This window comes from Pollachius pollachius (assembly GCF_949987615.1).
Source record: "Pollachius pollachius genome assembly, chromosome: 19".
Taxonomy (NCBI): Eukaryota; Metazoa; Chordata; class Actinopteri; order Gadiformes; family Gadidae; genus Pollachius; species Pollachius pollachius.
Window position 1 is genome coordinate 9849204 of NC_136952.1, and position 20284 is coordinate 9869487.

General features: G+C 42.4%; 1 protein-coding gene across 1 annotated transcript in view; it reads right to left on the reverse strand.

Moving 5' to 3' along the window:
- The window catches only part of cox10 (cytochrome c oxidase assembly factor heme A:farnesyltransferase COX10), a 31412-nt gene extending 17614 nt beyond the window's left edge, over window positions 1-13798 (reverse strand). The window contains exons 1-4 of the mRNA XM_079757304.1: window positions 13709-13798; window positions 13113-13255; window positions 12477-12873; window positions 11078-11202 (exon numbers count right to left, since the gene is read on the reverse strand). Of these exons, the coding sequence (XP_079613430.1) occupies window positions 11078-11202; window positions 12477-12873; window positions 13113-13255; window positions 13709-13739 (696 nt within the window). The 5' untranslated portion in view covers window positions 13740-13798. The remainder of the gene's footprint in view (window positions 1-11077; window positions 11203-12476; window positions 12874-13112; window positions 13256-13708) is intronic.
- Window positions 13799-20284: the final 6486 nt, after the last annotated feature.

Consider the following 20284-nt stretch of genomic DNA (forward strand, 5'->3'; position numbering starts at 1 on the left):
TCCATGCTTACCCCAGCCGAACACAACCCTCCTCCCTCCCATTCTCCACCCCCCCCCCCCCCCCCCCCCCCCCCCCCCACCCTCTCCCCGTCCTCCCCTGTCCCCTCAAGCATGAAGGCAGACGGTTAGCACCTCGTCGGGTCTCAGAAGTGACTTGTCAGCCCTCTGTCCCCCTGAGCAGGCGGGGGCTGAAATGCTTTCTGTCAGGACATGGCATGACACAGCTTCCAGTGCACTTGGGCAGGAGATAACCCTGTCCCTCTGGAGAGGTTACTGACCACTTTCATACTTTTTGTCTATTTAAATCAATGTTGGCTATTGGAAAATACACGATTCAGCAGCTTCGCAACAGACTTAGCGTGTGCACTCAATGTGCACTACGAGCCTTAATGATAAATTAATATATATGGATGGATGGTGGAGATAAAGTCATAGATGGTGTAGCTTGTGTTACATGGTATAAAGAAAAAGGAGCCTAGCCAATGAGGAAAGCGTGTTGAATAGAGTTCCAGATATTCTTTAAAAGCAAATTGCAAGTACTAGTACAACTAAAGAAAGAAACAGATCCCCTGTAAACACTTAATTGACATAACTGGTCCTACATGGAATACCAAAGGAGGCCTTTCTAAAATGAGAACATGTATTATCACTGCACGCTCATGGCACAAAAGTTGGCTACAAATGACAGGGTTGAACATGGCCAGTAAAAAGTGATGGTTCCTGCCTTTTTTTCTTGAATGAATGAGTTGGATCCTACAAGAGTTTAGGTTTTTGGTTTTATCTGCGTGTGATCAGGGACGTTGCATTTGATGGGTGTGGGTAGTAAGACAATGAGTGGAGAACCGTTTGCAACAGAGGAGGACAGATTGATGCCACGGCAGCTCTTTCATCACCCGCCAAGATAAAAGATCAGGGGAGTCATGGAGAAAAAACCCTGAAAAAAGCTGTGTATGTTAAGCCCCTGTCTTAGTCAATATGTACAAATACCAAGGGCCTTATAACTGACGTCAGAGCCCACTTGAGCCAAGGAGCCACACCTCTCAAGTGATTTTTTTCCTGGTTGACAGAATGTGACAAAGTATCAAAGAACAAGCTTGCAGGTGAGCCATTGAATTAAAAATATTTTTTGTAGAAGGCAAATGGAAATATACACTGATATGATTGCCATTGCATATTTTTTTACGGTATTTTATAAGTTGACTTCAACTTATATGATTCATAATTCAACAGGGGTCAGGTTCTAGTCATTTGACACGTGCACACATTCTCTACGGCCTGTCGTGTGAACAGTAATTAGTGGCAAACACAAAACAGCAAGTGACGGATTGTCTGCATCTAACACAGCTGGGGCGTCAAAAGACTATAACTTCAACCACTGAAGTGACTTAAAGGAAGGCTTGAGGATGACAGCCACAACCACACCCAAACTAACAGGTAGGTGTGCTTGTAGGTGTGTGTGTGTGTGTGAGATTGATGGTTATGCAAGAGAACCAAAAACAGTTAGCCAGTCAAAAACTCAGTGAGAGCGGTTATGAACACCTACTGTAGGTGTTCATAATGAACAACAATGAGCATTTGGGGTAGACGGGGAAGTATACTTTGTAAAATAGGGGGGTTCAAATCTACACGGCAAAATCTATGTCCCCCAAAAATAAACCGTGAAAAGAATATAATAAAGATTTTCACAATTGCAGACATGTGGCACAATTAAATGTGCCACAATGTATATTTGGAGGCGATGAAATGAAGGATGTGCCATTTCAACAACAGTTATTGACATTCCAAATAATAGATGCAATTAGGAGCAGGGGCAGATATTAATGTTGCCAGGTGCAAGGTAATGACAACCGTCTGAAGAGACGGAATTCAAACCAGCACTTTGTTGTACTATGAGGAATAATGGCTGAATTGGTTTGTGACAAAAAAAAAAGATTATTAACATATCGTACAATGAAAAACGAGGAAAAGTTTGGAGATTGGAGAAGTTCCAGTTTAACAAAATGGTTGGAAAAAGATATACTAGGGTGCTCTTGATACTATTAGAAAACCTATTAGGGTAATATATGGCTTGAAGCGTTTACACACAAGGCAATGTGCCAAGGCTGATGTCAACAACAGAATAGATTGATTCTTCTCATTTACAGAGCTACGTTCCAAAAATAAATTACCATCTTCCCAACCAGGGAAAAAAAACAGGCCAGATAAACGGCTTTGTTTCAAGCGAACCAAGCAGTGCTTGTACATCACACTAGTTAAACTATACCCCCGAGAATATGTCAAAAAGAGTTTTAGGTGCCACAAGCAGCCGTCCGGACAGGCTTAGGGACAGGCTTTTCTCCATGCTGGAAGCCATCTTGTTTCCCCCAAGAGCAAAGCCGTTGCCCCCCAAAAGATTCTGGGCTGAAAATAAATTAGCATGCAATGTTAGCTTGCGGGCACTCCATAAACAGGGCTGCTTTTGTGAATTATCCACGCATCCCAGCATTAAATGGAGTGTTCTTGCTAGCCTTTGGCTGCATTACCTTTCAATGGAGAGGGCAAGCTAGAGATTTGGGGTGGGAAAAAGAAATACATGGCCTACATAAAAACCCCTTTCTATTCTGAAACACCATCATCGATCTTGCTAACTTGATAGTGTCCCACTAGTTTGGAATTTCTGGTTGCTTGGCTTCTGAGAGTTAACAATGGTTTAGGTTTTGTACCAACTCAATTGTTAAACTCCCTCACTCTGAAGTATTCGTGCATAATTGCAGGGAAAGCCATTGCGATAATACGGCAAGCCATTATAGCAGTCAATCATTGCATAACCAACCCTCAATTCAAACCATTAGAATAACAAATAAACAGAATAACTTGCTGTGGGAAATCACACATCGTTTCACATTAATCATATTAATAAATGCTCTATTATGGCCAGGTCATCCTTGCAAAAGACATCTGGAATCTCAATGTGTTACAAGTGGATAAATAGAGGATAAATAAATGATATGCCTATTTCTATCAAGGAAATACTGAATGCTGGCATGTTTCCACGATCCTATCTCAGCAGAAATGCTTTCCTCTGCCAGCCTTTACCACATCCGTTTTGAGCCTTCAGTGAACGTAGGATTGAATTTTAAGGTTAGTCGGCTATTAATAATACTTTTGGGGAGCAGCATAGGCCTACAGAGAGCAGTTATTCATGTGAATATGCTTCTTTACAAAAAGACATGCCATGCAGAACAACAACAAACAAAGACGATGGGAATTGTCAATCGACCCTAGCAGTTACAATTGCAACACAAGCGAGTCCTGTTCACACAAAAAGGTGCTCCGTGAGGAATAAGGAAGCAACATCATTTGCTCAAAAGGTTACCATAGGCGCAGTTTCAGAAATGTGGAAACAAATTTAAGTCCTGACTGCACATTAACAGAGAACTGTGAAGCTCTGCTATGTTCGAATATAAAATAGCACTGCTTCATGAGCGGATTGAGAAACACAAGCACAGTTCACATGCTCCTTTCCCACGTTTATTCACATACAGAAACTGAGGTTATCAGCGGATCCAAAACTGTTCTTCCTCTTGTGTTTTTCCGATGTATCCCACATCCTCCTAAAAACATCACGAGGCGTAACAGAAAAGGATCATCCCGTTCAAGAGAATTGTACGCAAGCACCCGCCGGTGACAGAAACTGTTGTTGAGCGGAAGTCTGCTCCCCTCAACCCTCCTCCCACTCAGGTCTTCAGCAGTGTCTCTCACTCATCTCCTCTGGCTATGAAGCCTGTAATCACAGTGCTTTGTTGAGGCCTGGAGGCAGAGCTGAGGAGCTGAGGACCTGTGGGCAAGCAGATCCACCTGCCTGTCACTCACTCCCAGGCTTTTTTCTTCCCCCTTCGCTGACTGTTGTGGCGAGTGGTGGAGGCGCGTTTGCTGTAAACATGCGGCTGCGGTGAAGGCACGGTATGAAACCTTGCGTGTGACTTTTAACTATTATTTGACATGCTTTCTTACCTAGCCACACAACCAGACATGGCTTGTTTACTGGCCATAGTGGAACCTTCTGTATCCAAGGGAATTACAGTGATAACAATGAACACATTATATTTGTACTGTTTATTTTACGAGCAGAAGGAGCTTTGTAAATTTATTTTTCAGGCGGTTATACAACAGCTGCAATACTGCTTGACCGTTTTGACTAGGAGAAAGCCATTCCCCGCGCAGCAGGAGTTCCAATGTGTACAGTTTGACACGGCACCCCGCAGTGCGACACAAAAGGATTTAAGGGTGATTAAATATTTAACAGGGCTGTCTGCTTAAATATTCATTTTAATCCAAATGGCAAATGAAAGACAACCATCAAGCCATCGCACTAGATGATTACACAGATCTTTCCATCCATTCTCCCTGGAGAAAAGACCGCATGGAGGAAAAAATGCACTCCATGGCAAAGGGTAATTTCTGCTCTATTGTTTTAAGAGAGGTGCTGGAAAACAACATCTGAGGAATAGCATCTGTTCCGACAGAAGGATCAAGAGTTTGTTAAATCTGTCCTTTGTTCACGGTTCTAATCAGTTTGTAAAAAAACTGATTAGAACCGCCAATAAAAACAATTAGCGGTTCTATAAAACAAAGAACTGATCAAAAAATAACAAAAGGAATCCGAAGGAACAAATTGTGACGAAGACAAACCACGTCTAAAGTGGTTGAGGCAGTAACATAATTATTTACCAAGTTGTATTAAATTGGTGCATTTTCGTGGCAGAGGGTGCTTGTGTTTTAGTGAAGGCTAGACGTCAACATAAAAGTAAGCAAAGGTGTACCATTGGTGAATATCATTTAATGTTCAATATACAAACAATGAACGACAATGAAGTGTGGGCTATTTATTATTTCCATCATTTAGGAAGCAGTTGAAGTGACTTTTATTTGCCATTCCAAAACATGATGGTCTTCTCACATTCTAGCACAGCTAAGAGGCCGACATAAACGAAAGTAATGTCATGGACTCTTGGGTATTAGCATATCATTTCAAATATAAAGGAAACCAATGTAACAAAACTCTTGAATACTGAATCGTAATTTGAATGTCAAGGTGCAAAACCTATTGCTGGATCCTTTAATTATTTGGGTCAGACATACATTTACAGTTCAATCACTTGTTCAACGCGGGTAAACTAAGGTCATTAATTATTCGGCTTGTATTCGCCGAGCTCGACCAAGCAGCTGCAAAATGGGATCTTTGCAAGAAGAAAGGAAAAGTAGGCTATGTGGGGTATCCAAAACGACAAGAAGAGGAGTCAAATTCCTGAAAATTGTTCTGACAGCCTTAAAAGTTTGGGCTCAGGGTGTGCAGACAGTGGAGCCTGGGGGGGGAATATCTCAGTAGGTGGCTAGCGCCTCTTTCCCTGTTAATGAAACACTACACCCTGCCTTGTGTGCATTTAAAACAAACGTGGAGGTCTCCAAGTTTATGTTCATACGGAGTCACTGCAGTCAAGGACGCTTGTAGTACAATATGAAGACTATTTGGTGTAATGTGATATGTTGCCAAAGGAAACTTTAGGTGTAATACTTGGGTCTTTGATCAAGGCCAAGCCACCCTGAGCAATTGGTGTCATTTTAGAAGAGACTCCAATACATTTGATCGAATCATGTTGAACCGATGAAGCCCACACATGTGTGAAATATGTAAAGGCGCAAGCTTTTATGTTCAATGTCTGCCAACGGGGTCATTACTATACATTTTATTGTAATTTCTAAGTATAGCTAGAAAATGTTAATGGTCCCCTTAAACATTATCGGTATTTCACATTCATACCAATAAAAGTACTTTATCTGATTTGTCTTGGTGCCCATTCCAACTGGCAGATCACCAATTTAAACATTAACACGATTGGAAGAAATTAATTAAGTGATTGACTCACTATGAATAAATCAATAGTTTGGAGGAAATATTTTCAACAACCAACATTGAGAAGTCATTGGGATCTTGCAGCACGTGTAGATACTGGAGAAGAGTGATACTAAAGGTTGGTACCAACAATTAAAATGTGTATGATTCTAATTTCTTTGGTTTTGCTGTTCCATCCTTCATTGAAGCCACACGTTGCATTGGATATCTTTCTCCAACTGAGCTTGCTTTACACGCAGGATAACCGATACGTGACAGATTAAGAATTGAGTCACCTTAACTACAAAGTGAATGAAATTATCAAGGAAACACTTTATTTGCATTACTATGGAAAAGCTCCATAGCATTTAACCCAAACTAAACAGAGCCAGCTTAGTAGCCCAAAATATTGAATACAATTTTGAAAGTCGTAATCATGATAAAACATTGAGCCGTCGTGTCTTTCAAAAATTATTTCAACCCTTTTCTCCTTTCACGTCCTGTCATACCCTTGTGCACTGCAAATAACTTGCAGAGGGACACAGAAGAAAGGCAAGAAAGTAAATAATGCATGCCTACACAGGACCTAAAGGGTGTACGCTCAGAGAGCTGTGGTGGATGGGACGGGGGGGCTTGCTTGTGTGTGCGTGCCAGCCTCAAGACAGCTCTCGGCAGGAGATGGCAGACAAAAAGGAAGATTCGCTGCCGTGAACGTGAAAGCAGAAATGACACGAGACATTCGGGCAAACAAGCCGCCATCTGTTTATCCAAACAAACACACACGTGTCGACGCGGTGTGACTTACACCGCGGTCCCTGTCAAAACAGTGTGGCGCTCTTGTTTTGACAGTCAAACGACCATATCGGGTCTCAGTCACACTGGTGGGGGGCGGGAGCCTCGGGTTACCCGTGTTATAGGTTGCAGCTTGAAACTCTCTTCAGATACAATTATCCAATTAGTAGAAATTGTGGCCCCAGACGGGAGGGTGGTGACGGTTAGAACACCCTGGGAGATGGTGACGGCTGTGCGCCAAAGGGGCTTTTGGAGGACCGAATCACCTCCTGGACATTCCCAAATAATTCAACCTTCTAATTCTTACCCATTGGGTCCACAGAGGGACAAGACAGAGGAAAACACCCGATGGTGTCCACTGCCCCACCACCTCCCCCGTGGTCATTGCTCCGAGAGGGATAGATTCTACCAAAGATAAGTCATTCCCACATGCGGATGAAGCTTTAAATGAGGTATTTCTACAGTGTCCAGTCTACACCATGTTGATTTGTAACTCTTTACAGGTTATTTTTTAGGGTTTACTCCTGCTGGCTGAGTTGTGTTTGCTTTTAATAGCCAATTACGCGCTCACAGATTTCCGCTTCCAACATGATTGTTTGAAACAATGAAGAAGAGCAAGAAAGTGAAACGAACATTCATCCAGATTTGAGCTTGTCTACCATCAGACTTTGAAAATATATGTAAAGTCAGATTTGAGAGACTACCTCAACTATAATGTACATCCAAGCAGGGAACCTGACACATGCAATCTGACTTTCATCAAAGCTCACAAAATAGTTTATAGGCCTAAAAAGGGTTTGATATGAACAATAAATGGCATGTGACGGAAATGAAGAACTCCAAATCACAGTAAATTCCGATGACCTCTTTACGTGACTCTGGGTACTTAATAGCGCTTGCAAATCCGGTAACCACTTTGCTGCATGTGTAGACACTGCCCTGCAGGACAAAGAACAGTCTTGGGGATTTGACAGCCCAACTAAAGGTCCTGTTGCTACTTCCCAAAGCGAGAGCATTTATCTCCCACCTAAACCTATTTGCCCTTCCCCTTGAGGTAATTTGACAGGTGTGTGGTCACATAACTACACACGCCTCTGTCACTTTAGATTCTAAACACAGAAGTAAAGGTTGCTGATAAACGTCCTTGGGAGGTTAACGGGAAGCTCCTACTGCTTTTAATGCTGTTTTATGTTGTCATTTATGTTGTTCCAAAAGGTAGTCAAAAAAAGGTTTATTAGAAACCTTTTCTGTCTAGATCTATACACAAGATGCTGTGTTCCCATAATAAAATTCCGGTACAACGAAAAGCAAAATGAAATGCAGAGTTTACAGATAACTTGTACTGATGATTTCAAAGAGAAGTTTCAAATGACGAGACGTTATAGTAAATAAAAACTAGGAGGGAACCATACATTTTATATTTGACCATTTTATATTTCCTAAAAAGTTTTCTGTTGGCAACATTTGACTAGTTAGCCAAAGAAATCCTATTCAGTCTAAACTCAAAACAGAGGTCTACAAAGATGAGATCTGTACAACTGAAAGACTGTTAGTAGAGAGTAACACCCCAAGCGATAGGAAGTTTTCCCGTCGGATCTTCCCCTTGCTTTGATTTGTTTGTACAGTTGTTTGATCAGTCCAATAGTAAAAAGCCCCTTCGCTTTGATCAGTCTGAAACAGCGATTCTGCGGTAATTCCCACCCACCCCCCAGATGAAAGAGTGGACACGGATGAAGGGGAGAGAGGGGGGGAAAAGCTGGAACCGGATCTATAAGGTGTTCTTCACCTCAACTTCCTAATTCACCTCGGCAGTGTCGAGATCAATGACATACAGGTGAGGGTGTGTCTCTGGGGAGGAGACAAAGGGAGTGACAGATGATCATAGTGTGTCGCCACAGCAGCAAGGACAACAGGTGATTATGTGTCACACACGTCCCCCGTCCCGTTGTTGTTGTTTTCGTCGTTGGTAATTACAAGAAGGGGATTGTTACATGCAGTTGCACCAGCAGTGCATAATGTTTCGAAACCTCAAGGCGGCATTTCAAAGTCGTAATATTATTTTATGGTCTCAGTTTGAATCAGTGCCTGTCTGGAGGAGGAGAGGAAACATGAAGTTATATTATATCTTAGCCCGGGGCTGCGGGAGGAAATACTGACTGACAGGGCTTCAGATTCTGGCCTGCCCACAAATAAAGACTCAAGCTAGGAGGGCTAGATGCCAACTCTCGGGGCTCTTCGAGTGTGAAGTCATCGGGGGTTGTTAAGTTCTGGGTGAGCAGGTGACCAGGTATTATTACCTCATGGCCAAAAAAGATATTTGCACACCTGTTCTCGTGCAAAGTGAAGGTACACAAGAGGCGAAACAGTATCACCCTTACGCTAACAAGATGAGACAATGCAAACCGCAGGAGATGAATTGATAGACTATACACAATACAAACACGGCCCTTTGAAGAAGAAAACGCTCTTCAAACATTTGCTTAACGCTCTTCAAACATTTGCACATGCGTGTTCATAGATGCCCCCACTTAAAAGTGATACACGACGGGGGAAATGACTAACTTAGTGATTGTACGGCGGCGGCAAACAACAGGGATGCCTCCTAGGATAAATTGAATGTTTGGTTGACCTCGTCAAGAACGGTTGTTTCAGTTGAGAGCGAGGCGGGCGGGGCCTGAAGCTAGGGCATGCAGCAGTGGTCTGCTCCTCCTCTGCACCTCGGGGAAGGAACCTGCAGTGTAATCAGGTCTCTCTCGGCAAATTACAGGCTGAGCCACTGAGTGGAGTTCAATCCAGGGGCTGAGGGAGAGGTCACCCATTAAAACTAATATTCTTAAGTCACTGAGTGCATTCCTGTGCACAACGTCACCGCCGTGCAACAACGGTGGCGGCGGCGGCCCTAATCATGACAGGCATTTAAAGTCTCCTGACGCTAAGGCTCAAAATGTTATAGTTAACAAAGAAAATGTTTCCAGGGAGGGACATAATAACAGCTTTACTGTCTCCTCTTGATGCATTTTTGAGATGCCCGGTAAAGGAGGAATGCAAGGCAAAGGTCAAACCAAGGGCTTTGCTGGCTCCTGCATTATTGTCTAGGTCTATACAGTTACATAACTATGTGGGCGGGGCTACAGTCCAATAACATACAGTACCGGCCTTGTACAGAAGACACATTCCCATTTGGCATAAATAAATGCCACACATAAGAATGTGTATTTTTTGCCCTTTGCTTGAAGACTTTAATATCCAATCTAAATGCATATATTGATGCATAACATCAACTACATTTTTGTCATTGTTCAATAACCTGAAAGATGATTGACATTTAGATAATCATCAAATCTTTCAACTATTTTCAATGTCGAAAGGGGTGGCATGTACATAAAGTCCACCACAATGTCCAGTGTCATCCAACAAAACGAAAAACCTTAAACTGTAAGCATTATAGAATATTTGTGTAATTAACAAGTACAAACGTCCTTGTTGATAAGACAAATCCAAAAGTCTGAGGGATACGATGCATGAAACTATACTTTTTAATTTATCTTTAAAGTCAAATAATAAGAATAAAGCCAAAAGTGTCTATAGGACATAGGAACTCGTACATCAAACAAATAGAATTTAGAAAAGATTAATAGATCGAATAGATACATTCGATTAGACAGCGGTTGTAGCAGATCTACGACAATAATAATTGTATTATTGACTGCTATTGCAATATTTGTCCTTTAAGAAATCAGACCTGTTTTATTTTGAACAGGAAATTTATTTGGTTAAGCATCCATTTTTTGGCAGAGCAATCCAAGCAATGTGTGCAACCTTGATAATATATTATAGAACAACATAACTTTTACCACGCACTCAAGGTATTGCATAACGGCTAATGACAGAGCATGTCATACCTCATTATGACTGAGTAGGCCCTATTTGTTGCACTGATAAACACAATTTATCATGGAAGAAGTGACAGTAAGGGGCATCCATCCTTCAGCCCATTAAAGAATGGCACTTAGCATAGCATTTGATAAATAATGGGATTTAACATTAAATAAATAATGTCTCGCTGGCTAATAGATATTCAAAGCAAATTTCCACTTCTGTTTTCCAAATAATATTCAGCAACAAAAAAAACAGACAAATCGAACAATTGCTAATTGTTAATAATGGAGAGGCTGGAACACTTCTAACCACGAAATAATTCTTTGCATTCCCAATACAAGTTCCTATCTTGTGCGCAAATTTGACCAATCCTGTACAAGAGAATTATATAAATGGACAAACCAAGTAACGGCATTAACTAATGACAAGATACAATTCAACTGGTGTGCAGATGAATAGGGAACCTTAAGGAGTCAGCATCAACGCAAGAATCTACGTAAACGCACTGTGATGAGAGTTGGGGAGGTAACTGACCTGGTTGATGGAGTTGGCAGAACAGGAGGCTAGCCCAGTTCCCAGACAAGCAAGGGCGAACATCCCGGGGTCAAAGGGTACAGGTGCCATTGCGAAGCCAGCTGCAGCCGTCACCACCACCAGGGCTGAAACCATGTAGCATGTGGATTAAAACGATGCATCGCATAAAAACAAAAACGTTTAACTCTATACGATCCTATGTGGGATATGCAAGTAGATTCAAAGCAATGCAAATGTCATTGAGTATAATACTGTGGGCAATGATTGTCTAGAGCCGTGTTTCTCAACTGGTGGGTCGCAGACTTGTTCTGAATCGGCTGTTGAAAAAAAAATATTTATAAAAACATATTTTTACATCCAAAAAATGTTTATTGTATGTTTAATAAAGGTCATGATGACATTGTGTATGTGTGTTTTCTAGCCTTTTTATGAGAAATAAATTTGCTTGGGGGTGGGAGTAGGGTCCCAGACGGGGGGGGGGGGGGTTCTTGTATTAAACTTTTTTGGTAAAACTAAATCAGTAGTATAATGTAACAATATTAATATAATAATAACAATAATAATAACAACCAATCAGACCAACAAACGCAACAGTCAATTCGCAATCATTCTGTTACACCCAATAGCGCGCCAGGGGGAAAAGCCAGCTTGGTGATTGGCTCCAGTAAAAGCGGATCGGAAACAGAAAGAAATGTATTGCTCTCCAGCCTGTGCTGTGAATTCAAATCGCCAGCAGAACGGGCTGGGGGTACCCAGTCTAATAACGAAGCCTACCTCAACTATAACCGCATTTCATATTAATTACATTGTTTGCTGCGTTACCAACGTTATCTATGCTGGAATGTTCAATATCAATAACATTGAGTTCATAAGGGCTAACATTATCTTTTCTAAGTTAACAATAATTTTCGGCAGGTGTTTTTGAGCACAGTATATATGACTAAACTTTGGTAAAACGGTCGCCGACCGTCTTCTCTGTGCCAAATATCCCACTGCTTCGGGTTTTCCTTTGATAGGCGCATTGAGAGGGGGGAGCGGGCGAATCAGCTGTTTATAAGTGTACCTGCGCACCACTGGCATGAATGCGCGCTTGTCTCTGTGTGTGCATGTTTGTGTGCGCATGCGTGTGTGAACGAGAATGTCAGGGAGAAAGAATGCTATGAGGAGATGAATGAACGGAACGATATTTACATTTAAAAATCGCAAAAAAGAAGCAGAATCAACTTGTGGCGCTCTGTGTTTTTCTGTATTCTGTGGCGCTGCGCCACACATTGGTCTATGTATGGGAAACACTGGATGCCTTACACCTAGACTGCTCCTCCAAAAGGACATGTATCTGAATGCATGCACTTTAGATAAAAGCCTCTTCTGTACGACCATAGTATTTGAAGCACTGTACCTGTTAGTCTGCTCTTGGCTAGCCTGGCATAGACACCCGGTAGCTCGGATACGTCGACCTTGAGCTCCTTCCACTGTCGGTCCAGACGGGCCTCTCTGGCCTCATCCGTCTCCACGTGCAAATGTGGCGTCTCATCCGATGTCTCCCTCTCACTCCCCTTCTTCAGTAAGGTCCTTTCAGCCGAGGGCAGTGCATTGGATATTCCCGGCAATACCACTTCCTCACTGGTGACATCATCTGGTTGAGGCATAATGTCTGCTGGGTGTGGGGGATAGATAGCCTGTACATGCTGCACCCGTTGGACCACACTGTCGTCCCTCTCGTCCAAAACTGGGATAGCAGGTGTCCGTTTAGGGGCGGCTCGCTGATGGAGCTCGCTGCTGCCCTTTGTGACATACTGAAAATTTTAAATAAACAAAGTTGGAGCAAAATCATAATTGTCAATTTCAAGTTGTCGCATAAAGTCAGCCTCCAAAAACATGTTAGAAAATTATAAACGAAAACAGTCTGACTTCCTGTTTTAAAAAGCAAGTTTGGTTTAAAACTATTTGCAGATGCAGAATAGAAATCCTTGCATAAAATCACATTTAATCAAAGCCAACATCTTTGGTGGATGCACCTCTACCAACAACCTACCTGGCGTTTTAGGAAATGCAGCTGCTGATACGTTATCCAATTCGATGGCTCTTTCCTATATAAATGAATCAGGCTGCGAGCAGTCTGATAATTGATGGAAGCATTTCCTAATAACTTCTGGCTCACACTTGCACCAACCAGACCTAGAAATAGAGGACACTTTGTTAATGTCACCATGCGAGCTCTCTCTTGGATGTACATTCTACACAAACCATGACAATAAGATAACCTCATTCCCAATGCTGTGTCAGTGCTGTTGACTATCGTATATTAAAACCAAGCACTGTGCTAAAAACGTTCAAGGGTGTGTACGTGTATGGGTTTGTTTAGTACATTAAAAACGGCTCATCAAATGAGTCCACATTTACATCGCGGATAGTGCCTATGAACAGTTTATAACTGAATCATAATAGCAGGGTCACATAAGGTCAACATCAGACCAGTTATGCCACCTTGTAGACGAGAGCTAGTTATGTATGCTATCGCGGCTAGCCTAGGTATTCGCTTTCCGGGTTACATTTAGCAAATGATGATGAGGATACCAGTTCGCATGCAACGCAGCAAGAACAATCCGCAAATATATTGTACTTATTCACCTGACAGTCTGGTACATGGTGTTTTAAACATGCTCTCAAAGCATAGAGCCGGTTCTCGTTATGTCCTTTTCACATGCAGCGCGCCGCCATTTTGACCTACTGAGGGAGAGAATCACTTCCGGTGGCAAAACGTTGTGCAACGCGAAGCAACGTGCGCATGCTCGCGCGCGGGCACGTGTGTTGCATTTATAACCTGGATCCTGGCCTGAACCAAACGTTACATACAACAGTAAAATAATTGTTGTGAACATTGTAAAATAAGTTTTAAATTGATAAATGGAAGAGTACAATTTCTTTAATTATCATATCAATATCCTATATAGATCCGGATTTTCAATGTTTTTTATTATAAAAAACGACATACAAAATATGGATACATTCAAAATAGTTAAGAAGTGCGTGTGAATTGAGATTCAGTGTAATAGATATCTTTGTGAAACTTAAATGTAATATAAATTGAGTACCATACTGAATATAAACCCATAACCGTTCAGTTGTGCATGCTGTGTTGTTAGGATTTATACTGCAGCTTGTTAAAGGCAACTTGATTTATAGTTTGAGAGTATATGACATCAAGTTGTATCATGAAACTAGCGAGAGAGAGAGAGAGAGAGAGAGAGAGAGAGAGAGAGAGAGAGAGAGAGAGAGAGAGAGAGAGAGAGAGAGAGAAATGAAGCGGGAGCAGCAGATGGGAAATACCCTGGAATTTCATTTTGTGGGAGCCCTGCCCGCCAGATGAACACTGTCATTGACCAATAAATCTGAGATGGGGTTTGTTTGAATCTCAATTTACTTCTAATTCCATGTCTGGCCTTTTGCCCCCCGCCCTTCTGTGTCCCTTACCTGGCTCTGCTTCTGGCCTTGTAATTTATGTGTGTGATCATGGCAGGGGTCCAGACAGCCTTGCCGGTGGGACGGTGAGGAATGCATTGCATTAATGTTTGCACACGCATCTCATTTTCAAAACAGGTATTGCAGAGAGAAGGAAAGGATTAAAATGAATAACAGTCAATGTTTTCTTGTGTTATTAAAATCATCTAATATACTCAGGGGTAAAGGTCTCTGCACACTGGTGCCACAAACGGCAATAAACACCAGCATAGGGCCAGTGTGCCCTACGTGTCGGCTTACTTAAAAAAATTATGTAAACTTGTCAAATGACCCGTTATTTTTTATTATTATATACACACAGGTTATAATGTATTAATTGTATGATACCTTCACCAATATATATTTAATTGCTTTTATTTTGGAAAATCAATACTTCTAATTAGGATTTATAATATAATTATAGTTCCTAATAGTATACAAACTAAGACAATGGCACTTTCAAGAGGCGATTTCATCCATCAAATGCATTTCTTAATTTCGCTGAATCTCATTCCCTCCACAAAATAAAATCTGGACTCCCATGATGAAGATCTTCATAACCCTTCAGTGCTGCGTGATGCTAACTGTGTGTCCCTTTCTCCTGATTCATCTGGTTCATTCCGGCCTCCAGCCGGCCTCTTGCTCCCCAGGCATGATTACATCACGTAATCTTCCTTGTGCCATCAAGATGCGGCCCTGATTAATGCCAACAATACACACACAGGCCATTTCAGAGCCAGCACAGGATCACCTTTATTGCAGGAGAAAGCCATTATGCGCTGTTCTGTAAGATTTCATTACGCCGTGACCCGCTTCCCCTCTCTGCTATCAATCCTTAACCTCAGCTTTATGCTTTTTTTAATTGCACATCCTTTATTTTTTTCCCTGAACACTCTTTTGGAATATTCCATGTCTTATTATTTCTTATTATGTTGAACATGCAGTACAGTGGTTGTTCGTGAAGGTAAGGTCAAGGCGCCTAACATTATCTAGGGGGTCATGTTGTTTTTCTGTGAACAGGGATTTTCACTGAGGCAATCTGTTGAATCTGTCTTCTCCGCGAATGAATGACAGGCATAACAGAATGTCAGGACCTCTCACATTAACAAACAGACTCATTCATTAGTATTGTGTATGTGCGTGTGTGCTTGTGTGTGTGTGTGTGTGTGTGTGTGTGTGTGTGTGTGTGTGTGTGTGTGTGTGTGTGTGTGTGTGTGTTTGTGTGGGCTGTCCCTCCTCTGCCGTGCAGGGAAGACTAATATTAGCTTACAGCATTATTTAGGGAGGAATAGTTCATCATCTGCCAATGAATGGGAGTTGTGTTAAACCCCAGTGAAATAGGTTCATCTCTTTGCTCGTTTCCTGCCCTGACTATACACTGCCACTCAACTTTGTGGTTTTATCTCTGAGGAATTGAAGCTACATCAAATCAATGGAAATCGTGCAGAACAAGTAACACATGTATATCATGTGTGTTTGATAAAGATTATGATATTATTTTCTTATTTAATTTATCGATGTGCTCTTTTTTTTAAACCTTCTTTGAAAGGGATGGTTTTATGACACTTTTCTGCTTTTCAGATTTCCAGTTCTATGGGTGAGTCCTATCTCATGCTTCAGTGGTTAAAAGGCTAAACACAGGAACATTTTGCAGGTCACAAACCCAGACATGCTTTCACTTCCTTTTGTCCATAAGGTAGACAACAAGGAGAAACCTAAAGAGCAGATGGACAGAACGGCGTTGAATGACTTGGGTCACAATGGGAGGAGTTACTGAAGTCTGTTCCAAATGAGGCCCTTTACAACCAGTCCATCTTTGGTGGTCCTAAGAGTCATATACATTTTTCAGCAGAATGATCTTTAAATTGGGCTTGAATCGGGTTTGGGATATGGATATTTAGATAATATTATGGATAATATTATCCGTAAATAATAATAAGATAAAAAAAATAAAAAACCTAATGACACTCAGTTCATCCATAGCACGTGCACACACACACACACACACACACACACACACACACACACACACACACACACACACACACACACACACACACACACACACACAATGTTCTACTGTAATTAAAGTAGTCTGTAAACTGGAATAAACTGTTTGGAATGTAAACAAGAAATACTAATTCTCCTAATTTTTCAGTTTCAGCCATTGGTCGAATATCCCCAGTGTTTGATTAAAAGCAATTGGGGGATTTAGGCTGAATTGAATCAACACAATCCCATCTGAAAGAGGGGAAAAGAGCAATTTTGAAGATTGATGGTGGGGTACAATGCTAGTAGTTTTCTGGTAGTCCAGTTCCCTGAGAAATGGCTGTAAGAGTGAAAGACTGAAAGAGTTCAGGAATTCACCCGGCGTTCTACTTTAAACACAGATTCCCGGCGCTCGCTAGTCACGTGAAAGGTAACATGTTGAATCAATTGGAGGTAGCAGTGGTCCCCAGTTGTGTAAGCAAAGTGCTGAAGGGCCATTAATGGACATTAATACAGACAGACTTTCTCACTCCACACAGACGGCACGCTGGTCACATATGGCTCTGGACGAATGGCCCAAATCATTTTTTATCCTTGTTTTACATGTCCCCCACCGTGAAGACCACTAAGCATCCTCAATGGAACACCCTCTCCCATGGAACCCCAATAAATGGCCAAGTCAAATAACAGGGCTCGCTGAAGCCTGTCATCACTTCATGCCCCCCCCCCCCCCCCCCAACCCGCCCAGTCCAGTCCATTGGCGCTGATTTACAATCGCTGTCCCGGAGGCTTTAGTGCCATCAGTAATCCCACAGGGCCGGCCAATCCCGACGGCTGTGGAGTCAGACCTCCGTTAAAGGACAGGGGAAGACAGGCAGCGCAACATAACTCTAAGCAGGAACAGATGCAGGAGACGCTCCCCTGTTCATAATTGATTTTCAAGGGCAACATTTTGTTGTCAGAGTGGGTCTAACAAGCCCCTGGCTGGCGCCCTGTTGCTCGTCAACCACAGGGTGTCAAATTAAACTGCATCCCCCTGCCCCGCCCCCCTGCCCCTCAAACCCTTTCACCCTGGTCCTGGGCTTGGGATGGCACCAGCGAGAGACCTGGGAGATCTGTTAGGGTATCAGTGGCGGTGGGACAAGCTGTTGTTGGCCCTTTAAAATATAAGCAGCTCCCATTGTTCAGACATATCTGGAGTTTTGGGAGAGCATCTACGCTAAACCCCGACTAAGGACAACAATAGCTTCTTCCCTCACCAGCCGGTGGTCCGAGGCCTTGCCCCTCGTTCTATGGACTGCAGGTATTCACTGGCCCCAGTGGTCGCCCAATGTTTATGTCTGAGACCACGGTGTCTTCACACGGGCCTCCGAGGGCTGAGCCTCTAATTGGCCATGGATCATTAATCTCACAGAGCGACTTCTTTCACCCAAAGCCCTCGTCCAAACAGCCATGAGGAATGGACTCTATGCCTCCCAAAGGTCTGAATGCTTTCTCTAGGAGGTGCAAGCGGTTTGTGAGAAAAACCGTGCTTATCCCCAGCTCACGTCAACCTAAGTGTCCATCTGTTCTTCCTCTCTCCCGACATAAATCCGCCCAAACCTCCCCGAAAAAAAAAGCGTGCAGAGGAGATGTTGTATTTTGTATGTTATTTTTCTTTTACCCGACAAAAAAAGAACATTGAGTACTGAGCACATTCTTTTTCCAATAAGATTACAGAGTTTTCGTAGCACCCCATCAATAAGCATCAGTAAAAAGAATTGCGACCTGAGATCAGCTCATTCTTTTTAAAGTTTGTTCACCGTGATTTATTAGACGGACAAGGAAGGGCACTTTCATGGCTTACACTCTTTCATGGCTTTCCACCGTTATCAATGGGTGTGCCCAGCCACATGGTGTGTGGAGGACAATAGTGGTGGTGGTGGTTTTGATGGTGCCACATGCCCTGTGGCATCAGACTAGATGACTCTCTTCAGGCTGATAGTTCAGTGAGTGCTGTACGCCATGCGTCCAGCAGCAACATACCCCAAGGCAAGGTCATTGAGGTTAAAGCCAGGCCATAGCCATGAACGGCCTGTATTTGGTTTGGCCGGTCTTCTTATAGAGCAGGGTTTCGGGCGGTCGCTGGTGAAACGCATAGCCCACAAATTTGTCAAGATGTATGGGGAATAGCCGTCAGAGCACTGCGGTTTCCAGAGGTCACAGGAAGGTCTCGCCGTATCTTCCCATGCACATATGGCAGACAGAACCCTACTTTCTCCTCCATGTGGTTTTCCCATTAGGCCATGTGTATTGATTATTTATTGCATTCTTTGATTGTTTGCATGCGTCTTTATTGAACCCTAAGGTTTTGTGATTATTGTTATTCTTCCTACTCCAGTACAGTCCTGCGGGTGGTGAGCACCATTGCATGGGAAATAGAGAGTCCAAAGAAATGTGTGCACACTTCCAGAAACGTGCACATGCGTACATGCTTGAGCGCAGACCAAACAAAGTCGAATCCGGTGCTAGTCCAATCCTGCTTAGTTAACCAAGGGTAATCAGGGGTGTCTTCCTTGTCATACATCTTGAGGAACTGCAGAGGCTCCATGCTCATAGAACAGAGCCTGTTACTGCTCCACTTTCTCCTGCCATGTCGTAAATCCATTGAGGTCGCCAGATAAATGTGTTCCTGCTTCATGTACCCCCTCCCAGCCGAGGGATGCACAGAGGAGGCAAGGATGTGACATGAGCGCATTCACCTGAAAGAGCTCATTGTCAAAACTGGACCATCTTCCCATACGCTGTCTCAATAATATTGGGGTTGTTACGCGATTGTTTTTTGGAATCATAAAAACGTGAGTTATAGCTTGGTGTCTAAAGCTGAATTCATAAGAGGTATGATATAATGAAAACAGCATGCATGTCCCCTAGGAATTAACGCAAGATCTTCCATTTTTCAAGTGAGCATTCTTGAGAGATCTTCAAATAGCAAATCTATATTGTTGTCAGGCTCCATTCTTTATTTGCTTTATTGGTTCTAAAAAGAAATGACAAGTTAAGCTTTTGCTGAAATCGAGGCGATGGAAAACATCTGCTCAATTGTCCTCATTAAGCATTGTCTCTCTGGCAGAATTAAGTGCCCTGTACAACAGTAGAGCATCCTGAGACCACAATTTTACTGAAGAGCTGTCTCTGGTTTGTCAGACGAGAATGTAATAAAGTTGTAAGTGAGGCAATTATTGATGAATAAATTGGTACATTGTGGATTTTTGAACCATGACCATGTGACTATGTTTTACATATAGAAATCCAGCAGTAATATTGATGGTAAGCACAATTTTTAAGCATCATGTTTTTAAATATATTCAGTGAACTAGTTTTCCCTTGTTCGTAGTGTCAACGTGTTACATATATCCACAGGACTACATGTCCTAAATAGGGAATACAAACATTATCAATGTTATTAATCATTGAACGTGAATAGATCTGGAATTATCAGAATGATAACAACTCTTCCCTGGTCTATACCCTGAAGGACAAACCTTTATTGTGGAAGACCGGTAGTACTTTCAGCTGTGGTCCGAGGGGTGAAGTGGTGATTGTTAAACATGAGGAGCCGTCCAGGAAAAAAGGCTGCACCAATCTGTATCGCAATGTGTTGGTGTTTGCCTCGTTCCTCCGTCATTTGTCTTCTATCAAGGACACAAACAAACTAGAATATACACAAGACACACA